The sequence below is a fragment of the Periophthalmus magnuspinnatus genome, chromosome 23 (assembly GCF_009829125.3).
Source record: "Periophthalmus magnuspinnatus isolate fPerMag1 chromosome 23, fPerMag1.2.pri, whole genome shotgun sequence".
NCBI lineage: Eukaryota > Metazoa > Chordata > Actinopteri > Gobiiformes > Gobiidae > Periophthalmus > Periophthalmus magnuspinnatus.
In genome coordinates, this window is record NC_047148.1 from 17,858,647 (window position 1) to 17,882,783 (window position 24,137).

Below are 24,137 nucleotides of genomic sequence, written 5' to 3' on the forward strand. Positions count from 1 at the left end.
GCTCCCTACAGGGGGGACCTCAGCCAATTACGTGTTTGTGACGAGAGCGAGAGAAGAGGACGCGTTTGAAATACTGTGAGGGAGAGATGAACTGCAGTGCTGCGTGAAAACAGTGAGACGTTTACCATTTGTTCTGACCTGTGAACCCCTAATCAAACACACCTATTTTTCCCCCCTGTTGATTCACTGCTCATATGGATAAAGTTCAGTTTTTGCAAAGGTGACACAGACTCCAAAACCTGAGGATGACAAAATAATATAGGCAAAATGATGTGTAGTTCAGAAAAAGTGACCTAAATTTACATTCAGGGTCACAATATACAATGAACTCCTTCTTTTTTCCAATAAGCAAATCCAGTTTTGTTGTGTTTTATCCAAGACATTACAACAACTAGAATATTTTTGCTGCAAAGGTGAATATCTTCCCTGTATTTGGGTCACCTTTGCAGTAGATCCATGCAGTGTGTTTTCTTGAGACTTTATTAAAGACAGTGACAAATGAATTCAGACAGCAGATAAGAGCTCCCAGATATGAATCCCAACATACCCAGAGGCCATATCCAAGGTTGTGACTTGACTACAAAACACTTTTCTCCAGTTTCTTCTTTCTCGACGCTGATAAAACATCACACACACACAGGCAGAAGAAAATGCATGTTGGTGTTTGGCTTCAAAACAACACAGCCACTACTCTGTCAGTCAATTTTCACTTCCTCCTTTGACCTCAGTATTCGCCTTATTCCGGAAGTTGCCATGGTCGCCGCCATCGTCATCAGGGTTGTTTTGTTTTGCATGGGACTGTTCATCTTGACAGCAAATATTTTAAAGCCTCTCAGAGAATCGGTGCAGTGTTGACTTTCCGATCACATGAGCATTTGTCACAAGTTAACCTACTTAATCATATCATATCATATTTTTAATGCAAAACTTTTTTCAAATTGAATGGAAATAAATGAGATTCCTGCTTAACCGGAAGTGCCACCAAAAGAAAGCGTGGTTTGGCACATTTAGGAAAACTGGGTGGGAGGGAATTAGGTCAATATTTTTGTTGAAGAATACAGTGTGTAGTATGAGTCATACACACATACTTTGTTCTTGTTCCATTGGTCTTACCTGTTGAAGGTTCTCTACAGTCTGCCCTCGAACTGCTCATTGAATTAGAAAATAACTAATCACACAGTATAAAGTAAGCAAAAGGTAGTAATTTAATGCTGAATGTAAAGTACTGCAACCGCGTGATCATTTAAGTGATATTGCTCAAATTTAGATTTTTTTTCTTTTTATTCTCACTTTGAAATAAAAGGCCTAAGAGTCGACAGCTTGTGCCTACAATTGTGAGAAAATTATGATAAAAGGGCCCCATGTTCTCAATTTTTAGAGAAATTTTGTCATTTTTTGATTCGAGCCACATTAGACGTTGAACACTGAGCTGTGTTTTAGCGCCACAGGAACATAGAATTGAGAGAGATTACATTTTTTTACAATGTGCTATCATGTGTCTCCTTTTGATCTTAAGTAAATATCTGAATGATTTTTTTTTTTTTTTTTTTTTTTAACTTTTACTTTTTTACTTTTTTTTACTGTTCCATTTGCACATAGGCCTGTTTTGCAGTTTAACTATAATACTTTTGTAAATAACCTGTCTCTCAGTAGTGCAGGTAGGGCCAGCAATTCCACCTTCTTTACTCCAGTCTATAGTGACACATGAATATAAATGTCGTCTATGGCACATAAGTAGTCTTGGCTTGTGTGTGTGAAAAGGATTCAGTTCAGCTCCGTATAATTCAGATTTAGAGAGACCTGCTTATGTCATAACACGATAAGCTACAAATTCTTGCAAATACTGCAGAAGGGACTGAAATCCATTTTCCACCACAAGAGCTCATTCACCACATGCAGCCATTTTTAGAACTCTTAGAACAATTGTTTCTGTATTGTTCATCATATATCTCCAATTGCATTTGAAGCAGAATTCAATTTAGAATATTGTGATTCTGAGTGTGCTTCAGCTGATTTTCCAGTTGTGAGGGGAGACTTCTGTGAGTGGAGGCAAACTGACCTGTGGTCCAGCTCAATTTAAATCGTCTTTTTAATTTTATGATGTCAAGTGAACGGAACCTATACTGTGAACATAGAAAAGCTTTCAAACATAGTCAGATATTGTACAGATACTGGTCTGATGCATTAGAGTTTATAATGCCAGATGAGTCCTGCCCTAAGGGAGGAGGTTCACTCTGAAACATGCCCTGGCCTTCTTTACCTGCATGGGTTTGTTTTTGTTAATCTAGTTTTGGATTGCCCCAACAATAAAGAACATCCCCAAACCAATCTGACAAGTCAACAAATCAAAGTAAAGAAATAAGACAATGCCTAAAATTGTATTTGTCGAAATAATTAGTCTCCTATTCAGGAAATTAGCCCAGATTTGGGCCTCGTTTACAGTTAAGTAACAGATATTGTATTACCTCTTCATATGACACGTTTGCTGCCCAAGGGCAATCAGGAAGTAGAGCTATAAATTCATAAAATTGGCCCTTTTTTTTTTTTTTTTTTTTACTTAAATATAATCATTAGGTGAAATCCATAGATTAACTTCATTTATGCACTTTAACACTAACCACAGAAGTTGACAAGGGGCTCATAATTGGACCGTCTCTGTATTATTTAAAGGTGAGTGTTCTTGTCCTGGGCCCCCAAAATTCTATCACCGGGCAAGACACTGACTTTTAGAGGCTCTGCAGGAGTTAACTGGAAAACATCAATATTCAACCTGTGCCTGTTTCTGTGGGTCTGTGGCTCTTAGGATTCTCGAGGTGATGAGATTATAAATTAAAATAAAACAAACAAAATAAAATAATCTTAAATCGTTTTATCAATAAATTGCGTAGACCTAATTTTGTGTTGCTGTTTCAAAGACATGGTAGAGGCACACAGGCTCCACACTGAAAGTAATGTTTAGTCTTGTATTTTGTGGCTAGTCGTTGAGATTTGAACATGCTTTACGTTTTTAGAGTTTGCATTTTTGTGTCAAAAATCAACACGTGTCTTGAAATGAACCTTCCATCATATCCACTCCTGTTACCACCAGAGCCTCTGTGGCTCTGCTCAGTCCTCAGTGCAGCTGTACTTCTAGCGCCCTCTTTTGGAAAATGTATTATAGTACAACGCGTGGAAAATCCACTTGGTACATTAGTTCTTTAACAACAGTTAAAACGTCAAAACGCACTGTTGAATACATTTTATAAATATATGTGATAAATGAATAATTTCATCAACCACGGCTTATAGTTAAAATATGTTGACAATGTAACATCCTTTTCCCTAAAATGAAATGCTGATGATTCTTCTTTGACAATCTCCAATTTAACAGGTTAAAAGGTACAGTTGTCTAATTCTAAGGCTAAGTCTAAGTTTCTGGAGGTGGCATGTCTCCTGCTTGATTCCATGGAAATAAAAAGGTTAAAACATACTTCAGAACATTCTCCATGGAGACAGATATGTTTTATGCCACACAGTGGAAGATTATAGCCAAACTGAAGGAAAAACATTTCCATGGAAACAAGCAAGACACTCTCCTCCAGGCCATGTGTGGCTATTTACTATTACACTAAACATTTTAAGATTTACAGCAACACCTGGAATGTACAAAGACAAATTGCTGCCAATTCTGTATATATAAAGTTGGCAGAATTATGTTTTAACAAGATAACAGGTATATTAACTGATATAAAATTATCATGAAATTACGTGATAAGAAATGATCTTGAAATAACATGGAATGTAAAACAAGGAAGTACAGCAATCAGCCACATGAGCCTGTACCCATGTTCCAGATCTGAGGAAGTGAGTCATATTCCCCATGTAACATCCTACTGTAGCACCTAGCACCAGTGTCCAGCTAATCTTTACACACGGGGGATAGATCACTGCATGACAGTGACAGCAGACATCAGAGAGATACTGGATCAGAAAAGATACTGAAGCTGATTAAGTACACTATTAAATGTACCATTCATTTTACTGAAGTTAGGCTGTTGTCAAAGACAGATGAAAGCTGTGTCTTACTGTGTACACAGCTGTAGACCAGGGGTACGTACTGGGACTCACTCTGTGTCTAAAGAGGACAACTCAAGTCATCTGTCTCCCACAGCTCCAAGTTGAGTTCACATTGTGAAATTTCTTATCATGTAATTTCATTATTTCATGAATTTTGTGTCACTTTTTAACATCAAACTATCACATAATTTTGAGATAGTGTCATGTAATTTCATGATAACATGTTAAAATGTGATACTGCTGATTTTATTTAAGTACACATTTGTCAATTCTATGTTGTCGTAGAAATGAGCTGATGAATAAGACTCTGGCCACTTTTCCTGCAAGAAGTTGCTATCAAAGGCACATTTTACACTTATTCCCCCATGGGGGTCAGCTCTATGTTCCTATGGTTCCATGTTCCCACAGCTCTATGTTCCCATGTTTGTTGGGTTGCAGAGTTATGGCTAAGAGTAACGCCTGGTTTTGAGTTTCTGGTTGGGGCTAGGACCAGGGTGAGGGTAGGGCTAATGGATTTACTTTCAAAAATATCTTTTAAATATGAGAAAACAGGCCTGTGAGAACATAGAGCTGTGTGAACAAAGGTATGCTCCCATTATCATGTGCTCTGGTTTAGTTTGTGCACTAGTGCTGGTGATGCAGTGCTACTTGGAATATAGAATTGAGTGAGGAAAACAGGATTACAGGTGTGCCTGAAGTGTCTACAGGCCAACATGAATTCCTAGGCTAATAATGTCTCCCCAACTTTCTTCTTCTTGTCTATTTGGAAGCACTGAAACCTAAAGCATGACTCATAAGTGATCCTCAGACAATGATGTGTGCCCCTGGTCGTTTGTACAGGGTCTTCTGTAGTTCAGACTAGATAGGCCTATATCCAAGTAGGGTAGGTGGGTCTTATGCAGGTTAAGATGTTCCAAATATTTATCCAGATTTAGTTTGAGGTTCAATTTTAGCCCTGGCCAGTTTGTGGTAGTAGCCAGTAGCCCTGGTGTAACTTGAGAAGCAAAATATATAACAAGCCTACTTGGTGTGAAACGTTTGAAGGCCATTTTAGGCTATAATCTTGTACTTAGGCTACTTTCTTTGTACTATACATGAAGAGAACATAACACAAAGCAATTACACATATAATAAAAAAAAATAAAGAATCTTGACATTATTAGTCAGAAAATATCCCAAGGACCCCCTCTCTCCTCAAACATGACAAAATGACAAAAAGTGACAAAAAGTTCAAACCCTGGGCCCATGTGGACCCCATTTATTTTATTATAGGGTTTTATTGCCCTGAGGTACCAGAGACATCTTATTACTGTGAATGGGATTGCCTCTCCACAGACCAGACTTGGATGGCTGGTGCCTTGTCTCCAGGGAGATGTCACTGCTTTGCCTTAAATTTTCCAAAGAAAGCCATAAAGCTTGTTGTCCAACTTAAATATTATGTATTATAGGGCCTATATTATTTATTATCGATTACTTTACCATTCAATTTAAATAAATTACAATAGCCTTCAGTCTTTAGTACAAATGTGACATGATGGGTCCACATGTAGCCTCATGTTACAGGCTTAAAGACTGAGGGGCTGGACTGTGGCCAATCATCAGCAACACTCACTAGTGATTTTTATCAGGCAGCTGAATGAAGACTCAGTGGAGGTTAGCAGGGACCCGCCGGATGTGAAGCCAGGGGTGATGTAGAGTAGCACAGCCACAACCTAGTGCCATCATTGTGTTGATTAGTGCAGACTTATTCTGAGCAGTAGGTGTGGGCAGCACGATACAATACGGGCCACGGGCGAAGGTGAAGCAGATTTGGTTCATCATCTATCGCGTCTGAAAATGACACCGAGAGCAGAGGACAAGGCGGAGGGACGCGCCGGGCGCTAGACCTGGATGTAGCCTTCAGTCCACGGCGCGAGGAGCAGACCCCGGGACAGGAGGGTGCCGGTGAAGGGGGCTCTGCCCCACGTTTCACACAGGAATGGGCTGCGCTCCCAGTATCCACGTCTCTCAGAGCGGGGTGATCTACTGTCGAGACTCGGATGAATCCAACTCTCCCCACCAGACCACGACCATCTCCCAGGGCACTGCCGCCACGCTGCACGGGCTCTTCATCAAAACAGATGCGGCTGAAACCATCCCGTCAGTCATCACTTATCAGAGCCGACACTCACGAAACAACTCGCACCGCGGAGAGCGCAAGGACAACAGCGGTGCGCACGCCCGCATCGAGGCAGAGACGCAGACCAGCCACACCAGCGTCAAGGTACGGTGTGTTCACGAGCAGCAGCATCAGTATCAGTAACCAAGGCCTTTTAGATGAGGTTGACCCATCATCAGCGGAACTCTTTGGCTAAAATGACACCACGTCTCGACACGTTACACACACCTCACATAAAGACAGATCAATAGTTGGGCTTCAGCCAGTGGACATTTCACTATTGTGTTCTGTGATAGGCTAAATGCAGGCTATGCCTACTACCTGTGATGGCTCATATAGGCCACTTGCTCTATTCTTACCACTGTAAACCAACTGCATCAGACAGAAGCGGTGGTTGCAAACCTATTTTGGTAAGTGGCCCCTATCCCAGGAATGGTAGACCAACTGTACTGAGTCCCAGATCCTTTACAGCTCTGAACCTATCCAAAGAAAATGAAACTATTAGGCTTTCAGTGGTCAATAAGGACATTATTTGCTAATCAAACATCAGGCCTAGGTGAAGCAGATAGGCCTAATGGAACTGTTTTCTGTGCCTATATAAATGGAGCATGCATTTCTTACAGCTTATATTTGACAAAAAAAATAACCATTCCTTTATTGTAACTTTAGCACTCCCATTTAGAATCCGTGTGCACGAGTCTTGGGATCTGGTTCCATTGTGATACTTGTTGTTGGTCTCTCTTGAGGCGCATGAGAACAGATTCTTGCTCTTCTTTATGATGGAGCCCTTGAGGATATTGCTGTGTTTTTTCCAGGGTAGTGAGGAAGCAGATGATCTTGTCATCAGGCAGCACATTCATGCAGATGACAGTGTTTTAACACTACTTTATGGAGAGAAGCATCAGTATTTGGGGCAAGTATACTGACATGTTGAGTCTTCAGAGTGTTAGACTATTTCAGATGTTTGATCACTTCAGCACAGGCTGAAGTTGGATTATCATGACTTTGGCTCAAACCTTTACACAATTTTTCATTCACACACAATGAACAGAATGAATGAAGCCTTTTAGTCCTTAAAGCAGCTGCTGTTCCCTGCAGTACTGTGATAATGCAGCGGGCTACTGTTCTAGTGTGGGGCATTTGTTTACCCCTCTGGTCAGTGAGACACAGTGCAAACAGTCACATGTGAAGAAGCTGACGATGGAGTCTTGTACAGACAGGGCTGCAGGCAGTTGTACACATTTAACACTTCTAAGAAAGCACTCATTCCCAGAATACCACTTAGCACTTTCTCATGATCATCATTGACCACTTCTCTGTAGGCTATACAGTTCAGACAGTTAGGCAGGTAAAATGCTGTAATAGCTTTTGCTTTCCTTTACTCACCTGCTTTCTGCTGTGTACCATTCAATTTTAGTTTGGTGTAGGGCCTACCGGTACACTGAAATAACATCTGGCTTCCACAGCTAATATTACACTAATATCAGATTGACATCTGTGGAAGGACATCTGTAGAAGGACATGTCCAGAGACCTTGATGGAAGGATTGAGATCAGGCCCTTCAGTCAAATTATACCAGCCCTCCACTGATTTACCAAAAATGAAAGACAAACATACCAAACACTAATTTAAATAAACAAAATATTTGTGACAGTTTTGGTCAAGAAGATGTACACTAACAAAATAATGTTTGGTTTAAATGTTGAATAGCCCTGAGCTAAACCTGCAGCACAGCTCTTATCTTGTGATATGCATATACTTCAGATACACATGAAAACTGATGAAAACAGCTGAGACAGTGATAAGGTCAAGGATAGATTTGCAATACAATAGTGAATAGTATCTATTATAACATGTTCTTTTAATATATTTTCCAATACAAAGGACCTGAAACAGACTGTGTTAAACTGTGTTTGAGTGTTCTCCTGATCCACTGCTGCTGTTTTATTTTCTCTTATTTCCTGAGCTTCACTGCTGGTTTTCATCACAAGACTCTTGTTTGTCAGCTCACTTTGGCTATACTGTTCATCTTCCCAACAATGTTACTAATCCATTACTTTTATAGGGTCAGTTTTACTTCCTGAGAATGTAAGCCAGTTCTGGAGAGCAAAAACAGCAAATTGCATTAACATTAGATAGTACATTCAGAGAGTGCCTGCATATGAAAACACACGAGACACAAACATGTTAACAAACTGGACTCACCCATTTATCACACAGCCTGAATCTGGTGTCCTCAACCTTCTTAACTAAAAAAAACATTTGGATTTTAGTTTTAATTACAATATCATCCGCCTCTCTGTCTATTTTAGATATGTATTTCTCCCATCAAGTTCCAACAGAAGGCTTTATTTTTCAGAAAAGAAGAAATAATATGTTGTAATTTTGTAGGAAACTCCATGTCTTTGTTTTTTTTTTTTTTTTTTTTTATTGAGATTTAAAGATGCAAGCCAGTTGTTTCTATTAATTTGTTCAGTGTGATGCTCAAAACAGTGAGTGTAGCTATAGCACAGTTTCTACAGTCAAAGAAGCTGCTGTTCAGTTACAAACCAGTTATGCTGTTTTTAGATTCATAAATGAGTCAGAGAGGAAGCCTACAATATCATGTTTTTACCCCTCTTGTAATCCTTAGCACAATAGTAAACTGGTCTTCTACCACGACGATGACTAGATAAAAACAAATTACATTAACAACAACAAGTATTGTTCGCTATGACACACGCTGACCACTCCAAACTTGTGATATAACCAAGGACGAATCACTGCCGACTTCAAGTGCCCTGCTGAAGCACACAGCCATTCACACTTGTGGATCGCACTTGTGGACAAATGTGTCATAATTACTCAGATGAGTGACGCATGTGGATTACAAGTGTGTCTGAATCTGGTTAACAAAAACACTGATATGTGCAGCACCGTGTGGGATGCTCCTGCAGGAGGATTATGCAACTGCACCTGGGAGTTTATGACCGGCTCCTAATACCTTTTAAATAGGTATGCAGCCTCAGCTCTGTCCTGAGTTGCTAATACCGTGTGAGCAGCTATATCAACATAACCAACGCCGTCTAGTTTGTTTTTGTGCGATCGTTTTTGCTGGATGTGCTGTATAGGGACTGTATTTTTTATTGATCTTGAAAAGATTTGTGAAGTGCAGGTGCAAGACAAATATGCCAAAATGCTTCTGGAGATTAATGGTAAAATGGTATGTAGTGCTTTCTGAATGCCAGTGTGTCAACTGTACTGGGTGGACTACATTTGGTGGCTTATATTGTTTGATTTATTGCAGGTTTCAGCGACAGAAGAATGTGTGGGACCAATGCGACTGACTCGGGAGCCCATCCAGGTGAGTTCATCTCCTCCTCTATTGTCAAAACCTTGCAGATAGTTTTAGGAGTAATCGCTGGCCTTGGTATTCATTTGTTCATGTCAAAATTAATTCACGTCGTACGTACACAACAAAGGCAATTTTCTTTTACTTTTAGTTGTCTTAGATATACTATTATGCCTGTGTAATCTCCTTCACTTCACTCAATCTTGTTGCAGTAAATGCCTGTAGTTTTTAGAGGAGTCTAGATTTTTGAAGATTAAATGTAATTTTTTTTGTTAAAGTCACCAAATTGTATGTGTTAATCATCTTTAATATTTAGATATCAGTAGTTTCATCAAAGTTCTCCCAGCGTTTTAATGCAATGTCACAGTTCAGACGGCAACTAATTCAACTGTCTGTGTTTACTAGCTAATTGTAAAAAGGTTTGACAGATAGGCTTGTCAGATGCTGGCTCATAGTCTAGATGTGTAGGCATGTTTATTTGAATATTCTTGGCCCTACTTGAATAAAACAATAAAAAGTAGTAGAAATACACTAGGCCAATATTTAACTCAAATTATAAACATTGAGAAAAATAATGAAAATTGGCCCCACGTATGTATGAGCACGTAAATGTTCCTAGAGCCAAACACAAACTTGGAAAAAAAAAAAAAAAAAAAAAAGCTACATCTGCACCGAACAAAGGGGCTGGAGAGGAGGTGGATGGCAGGGGTTGGATGCAGGTGGTGTTACAGCACTCCAAGGTTGATTTCAGAGCTCCCCTGCTGAAAACAATTGGTGTTTTATGCACAGAAAATACGGCTGATTTATCTCCACCTGTTCACATTACAATTTAATTATTTTTAAATAATTGAATATCAACTCCAAGCCTAAGTATAATGTGAGAGATACAAGATTTTCTATAGTGTCCTAATTTAACATTTGTACTCCAAAGGAAAACAAGGGTTTGAGATTATAATCCTTTGAGAATGACATATTGTTAAAATGAATACAGTTGTGTTTGTATTGATTTGATAAACAGTAGTAGCATTGGTCAGTCTGTTAATGTCTAGGCCATACGGAGCAGATAGACCAGGTTGAGTCAGGGATTGTCTGAGCTCATCCTGGAACTGAGGATTAGGTGATGCACAAGTCAGATTTACACTTATGTAACAGAGAAAGTCTCTAAAGGAACTGGGAGCTGCACGTCCTGCAACACACATCTCAGTCCTTAATGCCACGTTGGCTGCTTTGGCTTCACTACAGAGTCATTGTGTGTGGTGTATAAAGAGATAGAGAGATCTGCAACCTTTAACAACAAAAGAGCCACACTGGCCCATTTAAAACCATATGAAAGACAGAAAGAACCATATGTTTTTTACAAGTAATGAGACAAGGTGATCAATAGGTTAATTTAAAAGAAGTAAATCGACTGTTTGCAGCTATTAACACATTATAAAGTATATGTAACATTTTGAATTTATGAACTTTGTGGATTTTTGAGCAAATTATATGTATGCATTCTGGTGCATTTTATGTGCAAAATTATCAATATTCTTTCTGATTTTATGCATGGGATTTGCTCAGACGAATAGTTAAACATTCAATAGAATAAATACTCATTGGTATGCTCCAAACACTGTCAAATACAAACTTAATAAATAAAAAGTATACAGTTTATTATTATGTTTTTAAATGAAAGTGCAAAGAGCTACACTGGAGGCTTTAAAGAGCCGCATGTGGCTCTTTAGACAGTGGTTGCAGGCCCCTGGTATAAAATATTTATCAATCTATCCTAAGGTTTTACTTTCCGTATCCTCAGTCACAATACTGCACACAATTACTATATCAACATATTGTTCAATAAATGTCAGATGGAACAATATTTTTTAATAGTCAGTATTTATTGTGGGTACTTTTTACCAGTTGGGAACTTGTTCTCGAGCTTGTCAGGGCCACCTTTTTTGCCTGTTCTAACTATAGGAAATCCACCGAGTCACAGGGAGAACATGCAAACACAGAAACGTACATCTTCTCTTTTTATTCTACTCTCATCGAGGCAAGGCAAGTTTATTTATATAGCACTATTCATACACAACATAATTCAAAGAAAGACAATAAAATCATAATACAAACAAATCAAAACATAAACAATCATAAAATTAACATTAAAAGAGAAGAGTGCAGAATAAAAACCTTTCAGTCATATGCACAGTTAAACAGAACCGTTTTGAGTCTGGATTTAAACATTGTCAAAGTAGAGGCCTGTCTCACATCTTCAGGAAGATTGTTCCAAGCCAAAGGAAATCACTCCAGAATTCTTGCAACACACAAGCAGGTGTAAGAGCTGGAATTTTTATTAAAGCTCTAAAACCTTCACTCATGGCCTATCAAGTCATAAAGTGCAGTTCACTAATGCTGCAGTACAGCTGTGTGCATGTACGCCTCTGTACAGCTTCCCATCCACATGAAACGGGAGAGATCAAATGTGCTCTCAGAGAGGCTCATATATTGTAGCTTTGTCATGACGTATCTGTTGCTTCACAGCCCCGGACTGTTTTATTTTACGTAGATAACTCTTGTTACCTTTCATGTATGCTTTCCATCAGTTACACAGAAACAAAATGAGGTAAAGCATCAGTGCCTTTACACTGTGCAGACTCCAAAACTTAGCACATCAAAGTCAGTTGTATTATATGATGGTGCATTAATAATATGAAGTCAGTCTAAGGGTTTAAACCTGCTAGACTGACTCCACATCATAACTATATATGTTTTTCTTAGTACAGGGTGCGCCTCCTCAAACTGCACTGGCCCCATGAGGCCTCACTGTGTGCAGGCCACAGACTGTATCTTGCAAATACACAGGATTAACCTCTGACCCTCCAAATGTAAGTCATGTTGGGCTAGAAGTCACACATAAGACTCAACTAAGTCTGTACAATGTTTACCTTTCAAGACATTAAGTATAGGTGGACTATTTAATTTAAAACACTGTAATCTTGGACATGCTCTATTTATGCCATAGAGGGTTTAGATATGTCCAAAAACAGATGTCTTCTTGTTCATGTTCACTACTCTGCATGCTAATGGCTGCATCTCCCAGTTTGGGGACATATTTGGGTGGCAGGTCAAAGATCCATGCGGTTAGCATGTCCTGGGGTCGACTGAGTCCTCTGTGTGTGGAATTTCACATGCTAGCACCATGGTTATACAAGCTCCAAGGGATCAGAGTGTGTAGACTGTTCACAGGGACTCAGCAGCACTATCTCACTTGTCCCTCTGCCCTCATCTTGTATCTTTTTGTCCTTTTCTCTCCTTGTCCAACGTGTGTCTTTACAAGTGTAAACTTGATTATTTTTCTGTGCCTTCTGTTTTAGAGTACTTTATTTTTCATACTGCTCCTCCTTCTTGCTCTCTGTCTCTGCTTCCTTTGTAGTGCTTGGAGCAGGTTAGGGGGGGATGCTGTGAGCCAAAGCTGACTGCTGTTGCTTCTGGCTGTGGCCCAACAGCCTAGACTGTGTGTGTTTATTTGTTCCTCACCATTGTACTAAAGGTGCTGGTGTGATTGTGGTCAAAACACAGGGTGTGATCAAAACTGGATTTCTAGCCTGGTACAGTAAATCTGTGTGAATTATAATCTGCACATACATACATTTGTCACGTATTGCTTTGTTTGTCAAAATAGATGTACACATTTGGATGAACTATGCCCTTCTCAACATTTCCGACCAACCACAGTCATGCAATGTCCTTGGTTTGTGTGTCCTTAGGTGCTTCTGGTGTTTGCTAAAGAGGACAATCAGAGTGATGCATTCTGGTGGGCCTGTGACCGTGCCGGCTTCCGCTGTAACATCTCCCGGACTCCAGAGTCCGCTGTGGAGTGTTTTCTCGACAAACACCACGAGATTATTGTCATTGATGGCCGTCATTCACGTTACTTTGAGGCTGAAGCTGTCTGCCGGTGAGCTTTGCTGTGCCTCTTTTTGGCATTTTTTTCTTTAAGATAGTTCCCAATTGGCCTTAATGCTTCAGTATGAGGATTGTTTTGTTTGGGCTGACTATGTGACTAAGAAATACATGAGCTTTAGTTTGAACACGGTTTCAGAGGTTTGTAGGGAAAAAGATCTGTCTGCAGAACAACACTCTGTAGACAGTAACTGAGTTTAGAGTTTATGATTAAACTTATGATCAAAACTCGCCCAAGTTTTCTTGATTGTCACCATAAAACAACAGACGCTCTTCATTTTTGTTTGGAAAGACTTTGGATACACTCCAATATAAATAAGTAAAAGTTGACTGTTGCATAAATTCACTATGGAGGTCATGAGGGGGTTGTTGGGTGCCATCTAGTGATGAAGTATGAAGTATGTTTATCAAATACTGAATAAATACATTTGAGCTCAGATCTCCAACAGCAGACCTCTCTGTTTTGTTTGTTTTTTAACACATATTTAGCCAGCACTGTGGTTTCAAAGTAAAGCCATAAAAGAACACGATCAGAGACACACTACTATATAGCCAAGTTGTATTGTAAAGTGTGAAACGTTAATTTTCACATTTTTCCCCAGGTTAATTCGTGCCACAAAACCCTCAGAAAAAACTGTTATACTGGCTGTCGTACCACAAATGTAAGTCCACTGTGACAATAAAAATATGTTTATCCAAAATAGCCACTGATGCTTATGATTTTGTCATACAGGCCACCAGACCAGGACGAGCCATCTGTTCTTCCACTTCTCTGCGCAGGATTCAGCAGAGTAGGTCCAAAATTGACCTGCAGTTAGTTTATGTTTTTTCATCCAATGTTGAAAACTCACAGAGAATTGTTCCTTATTTTGGTCTCTTGATTTTCCTGGGAACTCTTGTGTGGTCTGCAGAGGTTTGTGGAGAACAGCAGTGTGTCGGCTTGTTATAATGAACTACTACAGCTTGAGCATGGAGAGGTGCGCTGCCAGTTCAAACTCAGGTAATCCATCCCCAGTCCCTTAGACAGTGCTGTTTAGGAGCAGTTATTGACACAGTGTCTGTGCAGGGCTTGTAACTCAATCTTCACTGCTTTGGAACAATGTCAAGAAGCTGTGGAGATCACCAGCGAGGACCACATCATTCAGGTATACACACAAAATGCTCACTATTCAGTTGTATGTTGGTCATTTATATTGAAATAATCTTCTGCTTATACTTGTTTTGCAGTATGTGAACCCAGCATTTGAACATATGATGGGCTATCAAAAAGGAGAATTGATTGGGAAGGAATTGACTGAACTGCCAAAGAGTGACAAGAACAGGGCTGACCTCCTGGACACTATCAACACGTGTATCAAAAAAGGAAAGGTATGTACAATATACATACGGTATTTACCCATTTAATTTCATGCACAAACTTAAAATGTACTCAAAAGGAATGGCAAGGCATTTACCATGCCCGGAAGAAATCAGGAGACAGCATACAGCAGCATGTGAAAATCACACCTGTCATTGGCCAAGGAGGGTGAGGCAAAAGATTGTATTTAAAATGACTTACTATGAAACTAATGTCATATCCATCTAAACTTCTTCTCTTGTCTCCAACAGAAAGATTAGACATTTTGTCGCAATTAAAAGACCTCACAATGACAACAACAATCAAGTAAGTCAAGAGTTATATGTTGTTTTTTGAGCAGCCAGCACTGCTGTGAAAACACACATGATACCATTTATTTATACAAAATGCATGACAAAACACACAATCTATCATCCTCATTTTTTCCTCAATTAACTGTAATAAATAGATAATGGAATACCTAAACCTCAGCATGAGGTACTTCTGTAAACATGCGTTAGTTTCACCCTTTTCATACATTTACATTACTTAGAATGTCCAGTTTTCCTAAAGCAAGTGTGCAGTGTGCTGCTCTCAGCTGAGTTTCAGGCCAATAACGTCATACTACGCTAAGCCCCGGCTAAGCTGCAGGATCCCCCTCTAAGAACTGTGAGGGATAGCAGCCAGGCGCCAGGGCTATTTATACTTAGGGCAAACTGAACAAGGACCAGAGCTTTCATCGTGTGTACATAAGGTGAGTCAGCTGCTGGCATCTGCAGGCTGCAATGGTATTTGTTCCTCCTTGTCAGGAATGGGATCCTTAGATTTGCCAGACTAATCCATCCATCCATCTTCTTCCGCTTATTTGGGGCCGGGTCGTGGGGCCGCTGTCTAAGCATGGACTCCCAGATTTCCCTAACACTTCCTCCAGCTTCTCCAGGGGTAACCCAAGGCGTTCCCAGGCCAAAGGAATCTCAGGAGACTCTCCATCCTCTTGGAGAGGGCACTATTTTCCTGTCAAGAGCCATGGCCTTGTGTTTAGAGGAGCTTATTTTCATCCCAGCCACTTCACACTTGGCTGCAAACCAACCACCCCAGTCCAACACGCACTGCAAACAGGTGTGACTTACTTACTTAATGCAAACACAGCTCCTGCACTGTTCATACAGGGACCCGACAGCCTCATACTCCCAGAGCATCCTCCAAAGGACACCACGAGGGACAGAGTCAAATGCCTTTTCCAGATCCACAAAGCACATGTGGACTGGTTGGGCAAACTCCCATGAGGCCTCGAGCACCCAAATGGAGGGTATAGAGCTGGTCCAGTGTTCTGCGACCGGGACAAAAACCACCCTCCTCCTCCTGGATTGGAGGTTTGACTATTGGTCAGATTCTCCTCTCTGGTACCCTGAAATAGACCTTACCTGGGAGGCTGAGGAGCGTGATTGTCCTGTAGTTGGATCACATCATTCGGTCCCCCTTCTTCAACAGAGGAGGGCACTGCTTCCCCCTCCTGAAGCATCGGACAGTTTGCCAGAATGTTTTAGAGGCTTGCACATGCGTTCTGAGACTCAAACAGGACTGAATAAACCACATGGAGGAATCTGGAGCAGCAGTGCCAACTTTCTACACAATTGTCTAAAAATAACTTGCTTTTAGCTTCACATTTCTAGTAATTAGATTTTAGTAATACATGCAGTCATTATATCAATAATGAGCTAGATTCAGGGCCAGTTTGTGTGAAATGGAGTATCTGGACGGAGCAGTGGAGTGACAGTGGCTGGGGAGCCCATCTGGTCTGTGACCTGTTTATGAAGCAACAGCATTAAAAGAATCACAGGGCTATTACACGTGTGTGGAGAAAATGTGACTGTTCTGGACCTGCTTTGCTTCAGGGAAATACAGGACCATTTCTTCAGGAAAGACATGTCTTTGATTTGCATCTGTGAGAGGTGAATGTGAGCGCACTGTTCTAATGCTGGGCTGTGTTTAAGGTGACGTTTGTGACACACCAGGCTGTATTATAAGTGCCCTTGTCTGACCAGTGCCCCTGTCTGACCAGTGCACTGTTGTTGTTAGTATCTCTTCATGATTATACATTTTGTGTTGTAAGAGATTTACGCATCTATAGAGCTGTCATATGTCACTCATGGTTTCTAGATGCATAATGATAATTGCATGAATAAAAATAGTACTGAAGCTGCATAAATAAGGTGTAGGACAAATTTGTAAAGAAACAAATATTATGTTATTAATTGTTATCGATTAAATGTTGATGGTCGTCCCAAGTCTTCTTGCCTACTCATAAAAGTCACCACGCACTACTGATTTCTGTGTCTGGAGATCCAGTCGTTGAAGCCCCTGCCTCCGACTGCCACCCAGATCTCACTGCACCGGCCCCTTATAAATCCTCCTGCAGGTGGTCCATGAGAGGACGGCCCCACATCCGTTCTTTGGGGGGGAGCCTGGCTCTAGGTTGGGGCCCCGGTGACACCAATCCAGCCTTTTTGTGATAATCGTTATAAAGGTTTGCCATGGATGACCCTATCAGAGGCATGAAGCTCCCAACAACAAGGCTCCCAGGATCATTTGGGCACTCAAACCCCTCCATACGTTAAGGTGTAGGTTCAAGGAAAGGAATTCTGATCTGTTTTCTTGAAAGTCAGATCTCACATGACCTGATTTCAGCTTGAGCCCTTTTTAATAGCGTGCACATTCATGCATAAACAATTGTTTACTGTTTATTTATGTCATTGGTAATTTTGCATAGTCCACTTTTGTGTCTGTTTCCAGGACCAGCTGCAGCTAAATTTGTATTTATCTATTCGCTTATTTCAATTATGCAAATCCAAAGGTGCACTATATCGCGTCTCGGGTGGAGGGTTTGACACCTGCTTGTATCCATAGAAAATGTAAAAGTAAAAATGGTGTTTAATTTTGTCTACTCCATAGAAACAAGCAGCTCACAGTACGAATGCATGTTAAGATATTTTTGGAGCAATAAAAACACCTTAAATTCAGTTATTCATTAAGACATAAACAAGAGTTACTTTTGAACTTACGTTATAAACAACATCTACTATCAATCTTTTTACTCATTTGTTGTAGTTTGATTAAAGGCACATTGCCATTTGTACAATGAATCATTTAACGGATGATATATGTTGTTTTATTTGTATACTAAATAAAACTTTAAATGCAATTATAAAGAAATCGTTGCTGAGGGGTTACCAGAGACTGGTTCAATGCCTGGATAAATAAAGAGAAATTAAGAAATTCACTGAGAGATGGACATTTATTCAACTCCAAAAGGTTCCACTGGCAGACTGTGGCAGAACACAGTTTAAGTGCTGTCTGTGTTGTGATTTTCAGATTCACAAGTTCAACAGGGAGGACAGATGCAGTGGAGAACTTTCCCAATCAGGTATTGACTTCTTTTATTTATCATTCATTTAACATATAACAATGACAAACCTATGTGAGCACTAAGTGTTTTATTTCTGCTCCAGATTGCTATTCTTTACGTCACAGAGACAGGAGGAAAGACTCCATCAGTTCACGTGGAAGTGATGGTAAGAATCTGTGCTACTTTAACTGTTTTTGTAACAACAAGAATTTGGCAACACAATTTTGCATAAAGTTCAAAAGTAGCTTACATTTGGTATTAGCTTTTGAGCTGGTCTCCATTTTAACAATACTTTTTCAGCTCCCAGTTTACAAAACAGAAGATATTCCTCAGTTGCCAGGATCCACTCCATGACCATCGAGGCTCCCATAACAAAGGTAAATATTTCATGTAGTTTTTTTTTTTTTAAATAAAAGATTTATATTCTAAATGTATCAAAACTAATTCAAAAGTGAACAAAGGTATATTGTGCTTTGGAGGGTTGATTCATATTGATTCATTTTGAAGTTTAGTCAAGGTCCTGTGGTGCATTTGTGTGTTCAAAAGCCTTTTAACCTCAGACAACATTCCCCAACATCACATGCACATCTCCAAGACACTTGAGAAGAAAGAGGCACTGTCTTATGGCGTATTCAGCAGTGGACTCTTTGTGTTTGCTCTGCTGACAGTGATTGGGGACTTTTCTTCCCCCTCCTCAGGTGATAAATATCATAAACGCAGCCCAGGAGAGCAGCCCTGTGACAGTGGCTGAGGCTCTGGACCGTGTGCTGGAGATCCTCAGGACAACAGAGCTGTACTCACCTCAGCTGGCCTCCAAAGAGGATGATCCCCACACCAACGACCTGGTGGGAGGCCTCATGAATGTAAGCCAAAGCACAGTGCATGTTTATAGAAAGCTTTGAGAAAAGGAAAGGCTTCATGATTTTGTATGATGTTGGTAGCCAAATGGTTTAGCTTGTAGATGTGGCTTGTGTCTTAACTAAACAGGATATTAAGTGAATAATAATAATAATAATAATAATAATAATAATAATAATAATAATAATAATAATAATAATAATAATAATAATAATCATCATCATCATCATCATCATCATCATCATCATAATAATAATCATGTTTTGTCTTTTACAGGATGGACTTAGAAAGCTTTCTGGGAATGAATATGTCTTTTCCAAAAGTGCGTCTAAAACAGAAAGCACATTTTAAATCATGTTTATAGACTTCTGTGTTTGGTAAACTTTGGTTTCTATGTGTTTTTAATAGACATCAGCCAGAGCCACTTGGCTAATATTCCAGTCACCCTGAGCGACATCCCCCCACCCATTGCTGAGATGCTCAATGATGAAGAATGCTGGGAGTTTAACATTCTGGAGCTGGAAGCTGCCACACATAAGAGGTAATAATGATGAACAGTGTACTGGTGCAATAACAGTACTCCTGTCATGTTCTTTACTTTGTACAGGCCACTCACATACCTCGGACTGAAGATCTTTACCAGCTTTGGTGTATGTGATTTCTTGAACTGCTCAGAGGCCACACTCCGCTCATGGTTACAGCTGATGGAGACCAGCTACCATTCATCAAATTCTTATCACAACTCCACACACGCAGCAGATGTGCTACATGCCACTGCCTTTTTCCTTCGCACAGAAAGAGTCAAGGTTAAGACTTTTAAAAAAGCATGTTATCATATCAGAAATGTTGTCTGTGTAATCCCTCAGTCTTTCAGGTATAATCCATAGCAAATGAAAAATTTGAGTCAAGACGTTTTGCTGCTCATCCAAGCGGCGTCTTCAGTTCTGTCCAGATTGCTGGTTTGACATTGCCTTGGTGTATATCTATCTGAAAGAAGGAGCTAATTACACTGAAACTATTTCTGTATGTTAGCTATTTTGCATAATTGTCATGAGATCACCCATTAGGGGCCCAAATGATTATGCTAAATATCACTCATGGACAGTCAATAGACCTAGCTGTGAATTTTTTGTTTGCTGTGGATCATAACTGTTGGATTCTAACCTTACGTTTCGATGGTGTCTTCAGAGTAGTCTGGACCAGCTGGATGAGGTCGCAGCTCTTATAGCAGCCACAGTGCACGACGTGGACCATCCTGGCAGGACAAACTCTTTTTTGTGTAATGCTAGCAGTGAACTGGCCATTCTTTACAATGATACAGCAGTGTTAGAGAGCCATCATGCAGCGCTAGCTTTCCAACTCACTGCACGAGATGGGAAGAGCAACATCTTTAAAAACATTGACAGGTAACTTAGATTTAAGTTTTGTTTAAAAATAACCCACAAGACATTTTACATCAAAACATTTACACTACTTTTTACAGAAATCAGTTCCGGACGTTAAGACAAGCCATCATTGACATGGTGCTGGCCACAGAGATGACCAGACACTTTGAGCATGTCAGCAAGTTTGTGAATAGCATCAATAAGCCCATGGCTGCTATAGAGGAGACCAGCATGAGTGTGAGTTTCTGTAGTTTGTTATGCAATTTTAAACCTGATGATGAATACTTATGAGCTTGTGTCTATTGTGTCTCTGCAGAGTGTAAACAGTGACTGTGAGGGCCAGACGAACTTCAGGAGTTCTCCAGAGAATAGACTGCTGATAAAGCGAATGCTCATCAAGTGTGCGGACGTGGCAAACCCCTGTCGACCACTGGAGCTCTGCATCGAATGGGCAGGGCGAATCTCAGAGGAATACTTTGCACAGGTCTGTCCACCGTAAGTCTGCGTATTACAAGATTGTTGTTGTGTAGTTTATTATTATTCCTTTGTTTTAATAGACAGATGAAGAGAAGAGACTGGGGCTGCCTGTCGTAATGCCCGTCTTTGACAGAAACACCTGCAGTATTCCCAAATCTCAGATCTCCTTCATAGACTACTTCATCACAGACATGTTCGATGCTTGGGACGGTATGAGCCACAGTCCACATACATGCACTCTCACTTCTATAGATCCCTTAGAATATGTACAGTATATTTTTAATGAAGAAATGATCTTAATTCTGTGGAATGGTGCACTTAGCGTTACAAAATTCCCAATAAATTTACAAAAAGATTACAAAAACTTTGCTTGAGGATTGCAAAATGCCTGTATCAAACTTAGAAAGAGGCAGAGAATGCAGTGACTTGTTTATGACTGAATATATTTTATAACAATACAATTTAATCCTGTGGTTTATTATGTACTAGTAGACATTTCACAAGCTTCCACAATCCTGTTTCCATTCAGTTATTCACTTGATGTGTTCATTTGGTCTTGTAGCAACAGCAAAGGGGAATACAGGAAATGGGGTGTGAAAAAATAGAATGGAGTTTTGAGCTCTTCTTTTCCCCATTCCCACTGAATTGCTCTTTGGTTTAGTCTCCCCAGGAGGAAACTTGTTTACTGTCAACATAGCAGTGATGTCACGGAAAGAATCCCAAATGCCAGCGGACTGCATGGAGATGGCGACAGTTGAGGGAAAAACAAAATAGTGGTTTAGAAAGACTATCAGCATTGAACATAGACAGACTGGCATAAACACAGAACACACGCTTCAGAATAGTTATTATCAGTTCATTTACTGAAACAGACCTCTGCAGAAATCGAGGTCACCCGCAAGCGGAAATGAGCATATAAACAAAACTTGAGGGGAAAGGGTTGGAAAGATCACAGTTTTCCCCACAGACACTTAACATGGAGTATACAGAGTACATCACACTGGCAAAAGCAGGTCCAGCATTTGGTGACCTAAACACCACATAAACACTAACATGGCTGCTATTTTCTCTTAGCTTTTGCAAGTCTGCCTGGCCTAATGGAGCACCTGTCAGACAACTACAAGTACTGGAAAACGCTAGATGAGATGAAATGCAAGAGTCTACGTCCTCCTCCTTCTTCATGACTATGTTGATTTGTTGTGGGAGGAGCCTGTCAAACATGAATCTCTTCAACTGTCACTGGAAAGAAGCTTGTGCCATGGACACAAAAGGAGCCAGGTGCTGGGAGTTGGAGCGGATTTTATGAATTCTATCTCAAAAATATGGTTCAAATCTATGTTTTCCAACTGAAGACACATTTCCTACTGAGGCCCATTGGCGTGGAGTCTCTGTGACTCATTTCTGTGTTGAGAATTTCAAAGAGCAATGACCTTGCACATCACCGGACAATCCATACAGAACAACAAACCTGCACTTTAACCAACCATGAAGCTTCTTCAGGCTGTTTAGTTTATTAGTCACTGACATTCAAATATGCTCATTTTACTTAAAAGAGTTGGTGTAAATACAAGATGGTGACCAAAGCTAGGGACACCTTAAGCTAGCATTTCCAAATGACCAACTAAATGAAGGTGCTCATTTGTTTATAAGCTGCAATAGAGAAACTTGACAATGGTTTAGTCAGTATCTTAAAAGAGTAAACAAGAAATTGCCTGAGAATTAAGGACCAGAGAAGATTAATTTGTTATATATCATGTAGCCAACAGGGACACTGCACTGTATCAGAGCTTTTATTGCTACAAGGGTGAGATTTTCACCAAAGACAGAACACCAACTGTAGACCATAAATATCATGTACAATAGTGTAATGTTTTCTGTGTCAGAGGAATCAGGCTCAGTCCTGACGGATGGGGCTCACTTGTTGCATAATGTGTTGGAAAGTAGAACATTTGGGTTTTCCTGCCAAATGTGAATCATTCCGCAACCCGTGTATTGTCTTACAGTGTTTTATTATTTAGTCGTTTTTAGCCTTCAGGCTTCTTGCAGTCATAGGTCAGGCTTGCCATTGCCAAACATTACTGCCCTCTGGTGGCTACTTATGTGTGTTACACTGCAACAGGACAGAAGCTGAAACAGCTCACAGGAAAGTCAAGTCATAAACATAATTCATAACTGTTTGATTAAATATAAGTTAAAAATTAAGGATATAAGGATGTTGATGAAGCAATGTTTCTATTATAAAATATTTGCATAAACTGGGGCACTTAGGTGAAGGTTGGGATGTTTAAATGTGTTGATGGTAAGAGGGGTAAGAGGCAGCATTGGGGATAAACAGTATGAAGACAGTGACAGTGTTATAGATGCCTTATTCTTGGTATCATTCTTTAAAAAAAAAAAAACAAAAAAAAAACAACAACTTTTGGTTTCAATTTCTCTTTCACGCAAAAGCCATATAAAATTAACAAAGAAACAGGACATGTTTGATGAAAGGTTAATTTTCTTCTTTGTAGCAGTTGATGTACTATTGTCACACTGCATCAGGTAGAATCGGGTATGGCTGGATCGTGTGTACTGTATTTTTGTATTTTTATTTAAGTTTCCTGATTTCCAGAGAGTATCTTTAGCTTATTTATGAAGCTGCAGTTTTTGATGGTACATTAATCAACGCCTTAATCTTGCCATGTCTCATTTTAGGCCTGCTATCGCAGCAACACACTGTAAACTACCTAATGTCCCTGCTGATTGTCTACATTATCTACTCATTTATCATTTTGCTTTGCACTATACATGAACTACTTTACGTTACTGTTGAGCAAGGCAGGGAGGATTTCTGAAGAAAATGAGATCGCTTTTTTTTAATAGTGACTTGAAAAACAGCTACAATTCTGACTGTTTCCAGACAGGTATTACTGATGATGAACAAATATTTTTGCTAGTTTATAATAGATTTCTATACATAGACAATTTACCTGTTTCTGATTGATATGCCTTTTGTGAGAGCTGTATGAGTGGAATGTGATGATCCTGATTAGGACATGTGAGTGGAGCCTGTGGAAGGATATGCCTTCAACATGTAGCAGCAGACAATGTGCCAATTATGTGATTCTGTTTAGAAAGCTATAAATAAATAATTATAGATAAAACAAATGTTTCATTCTATGAACCTTTCTTATTTATTTATTTTG

At 39.8% G+C, this 24,137-nt stretch overlaps 1 protein-coding gene across 2 annotated transcripts; it reads left to right on the forward strand.

The window, feature by feature from the left end:
- The first annotated feature begins 5,679 nt into the window (after window positions 1-5,679).
- pde8b (phosphodiesterase 8B) lies at window positions 5,680-24,063 on the forward strand. Of its 2 annotated transcripts, none has more exons than XM_033990248.2 (22): window positions 5,680-6,319; window positions 9,501-9,557; window positions 13,295-13,485; window positions 14,093-14,152; window positions 14,224-14,281; window positions 14,402-14,490; window positions 14,557-14,635; window positions 14,718-14,858; window positions 14,927-15,015; window positions 15,099-15,153; window positions 18,199-18,250; window positions 18,336-18,398; window positions 18,533-18,609; window positions 18,931-19,095; window positions 19,367-19,412; window positions 19,499-19,631; window positions 19,698-19,896; window positions 20,279-20,496; window positions 20,574-20,712; window positions 20,792-20,959; window positions 21,033-21,162; window positions 22,027-24,063. In XM_033990248.2, the coding sequence occupies exons 1-22, from the start codon at window positions 6,035-6,037 to the stop codon at window positions 22,134-22,136; spliced, it is 2,604 nt and encodes an 867-aa protein (XP_033846139.1). In that variant the 5' UTR covers window positions 5,680-6,034; the 3' UTR covers window positions 22,137-24,063. The 2 variants fall into 2 exon arrangements, with proteins under 2 accessions (XP_033846139.1, XP_055087995.1); XM_055232020.1 differs by lacking the exon at window positions 5,680-6,319 and adding an exon at window positions 9,368-9,416.
- Window positions 24,064-24,137: the final 74 nt, after the last annotated feature.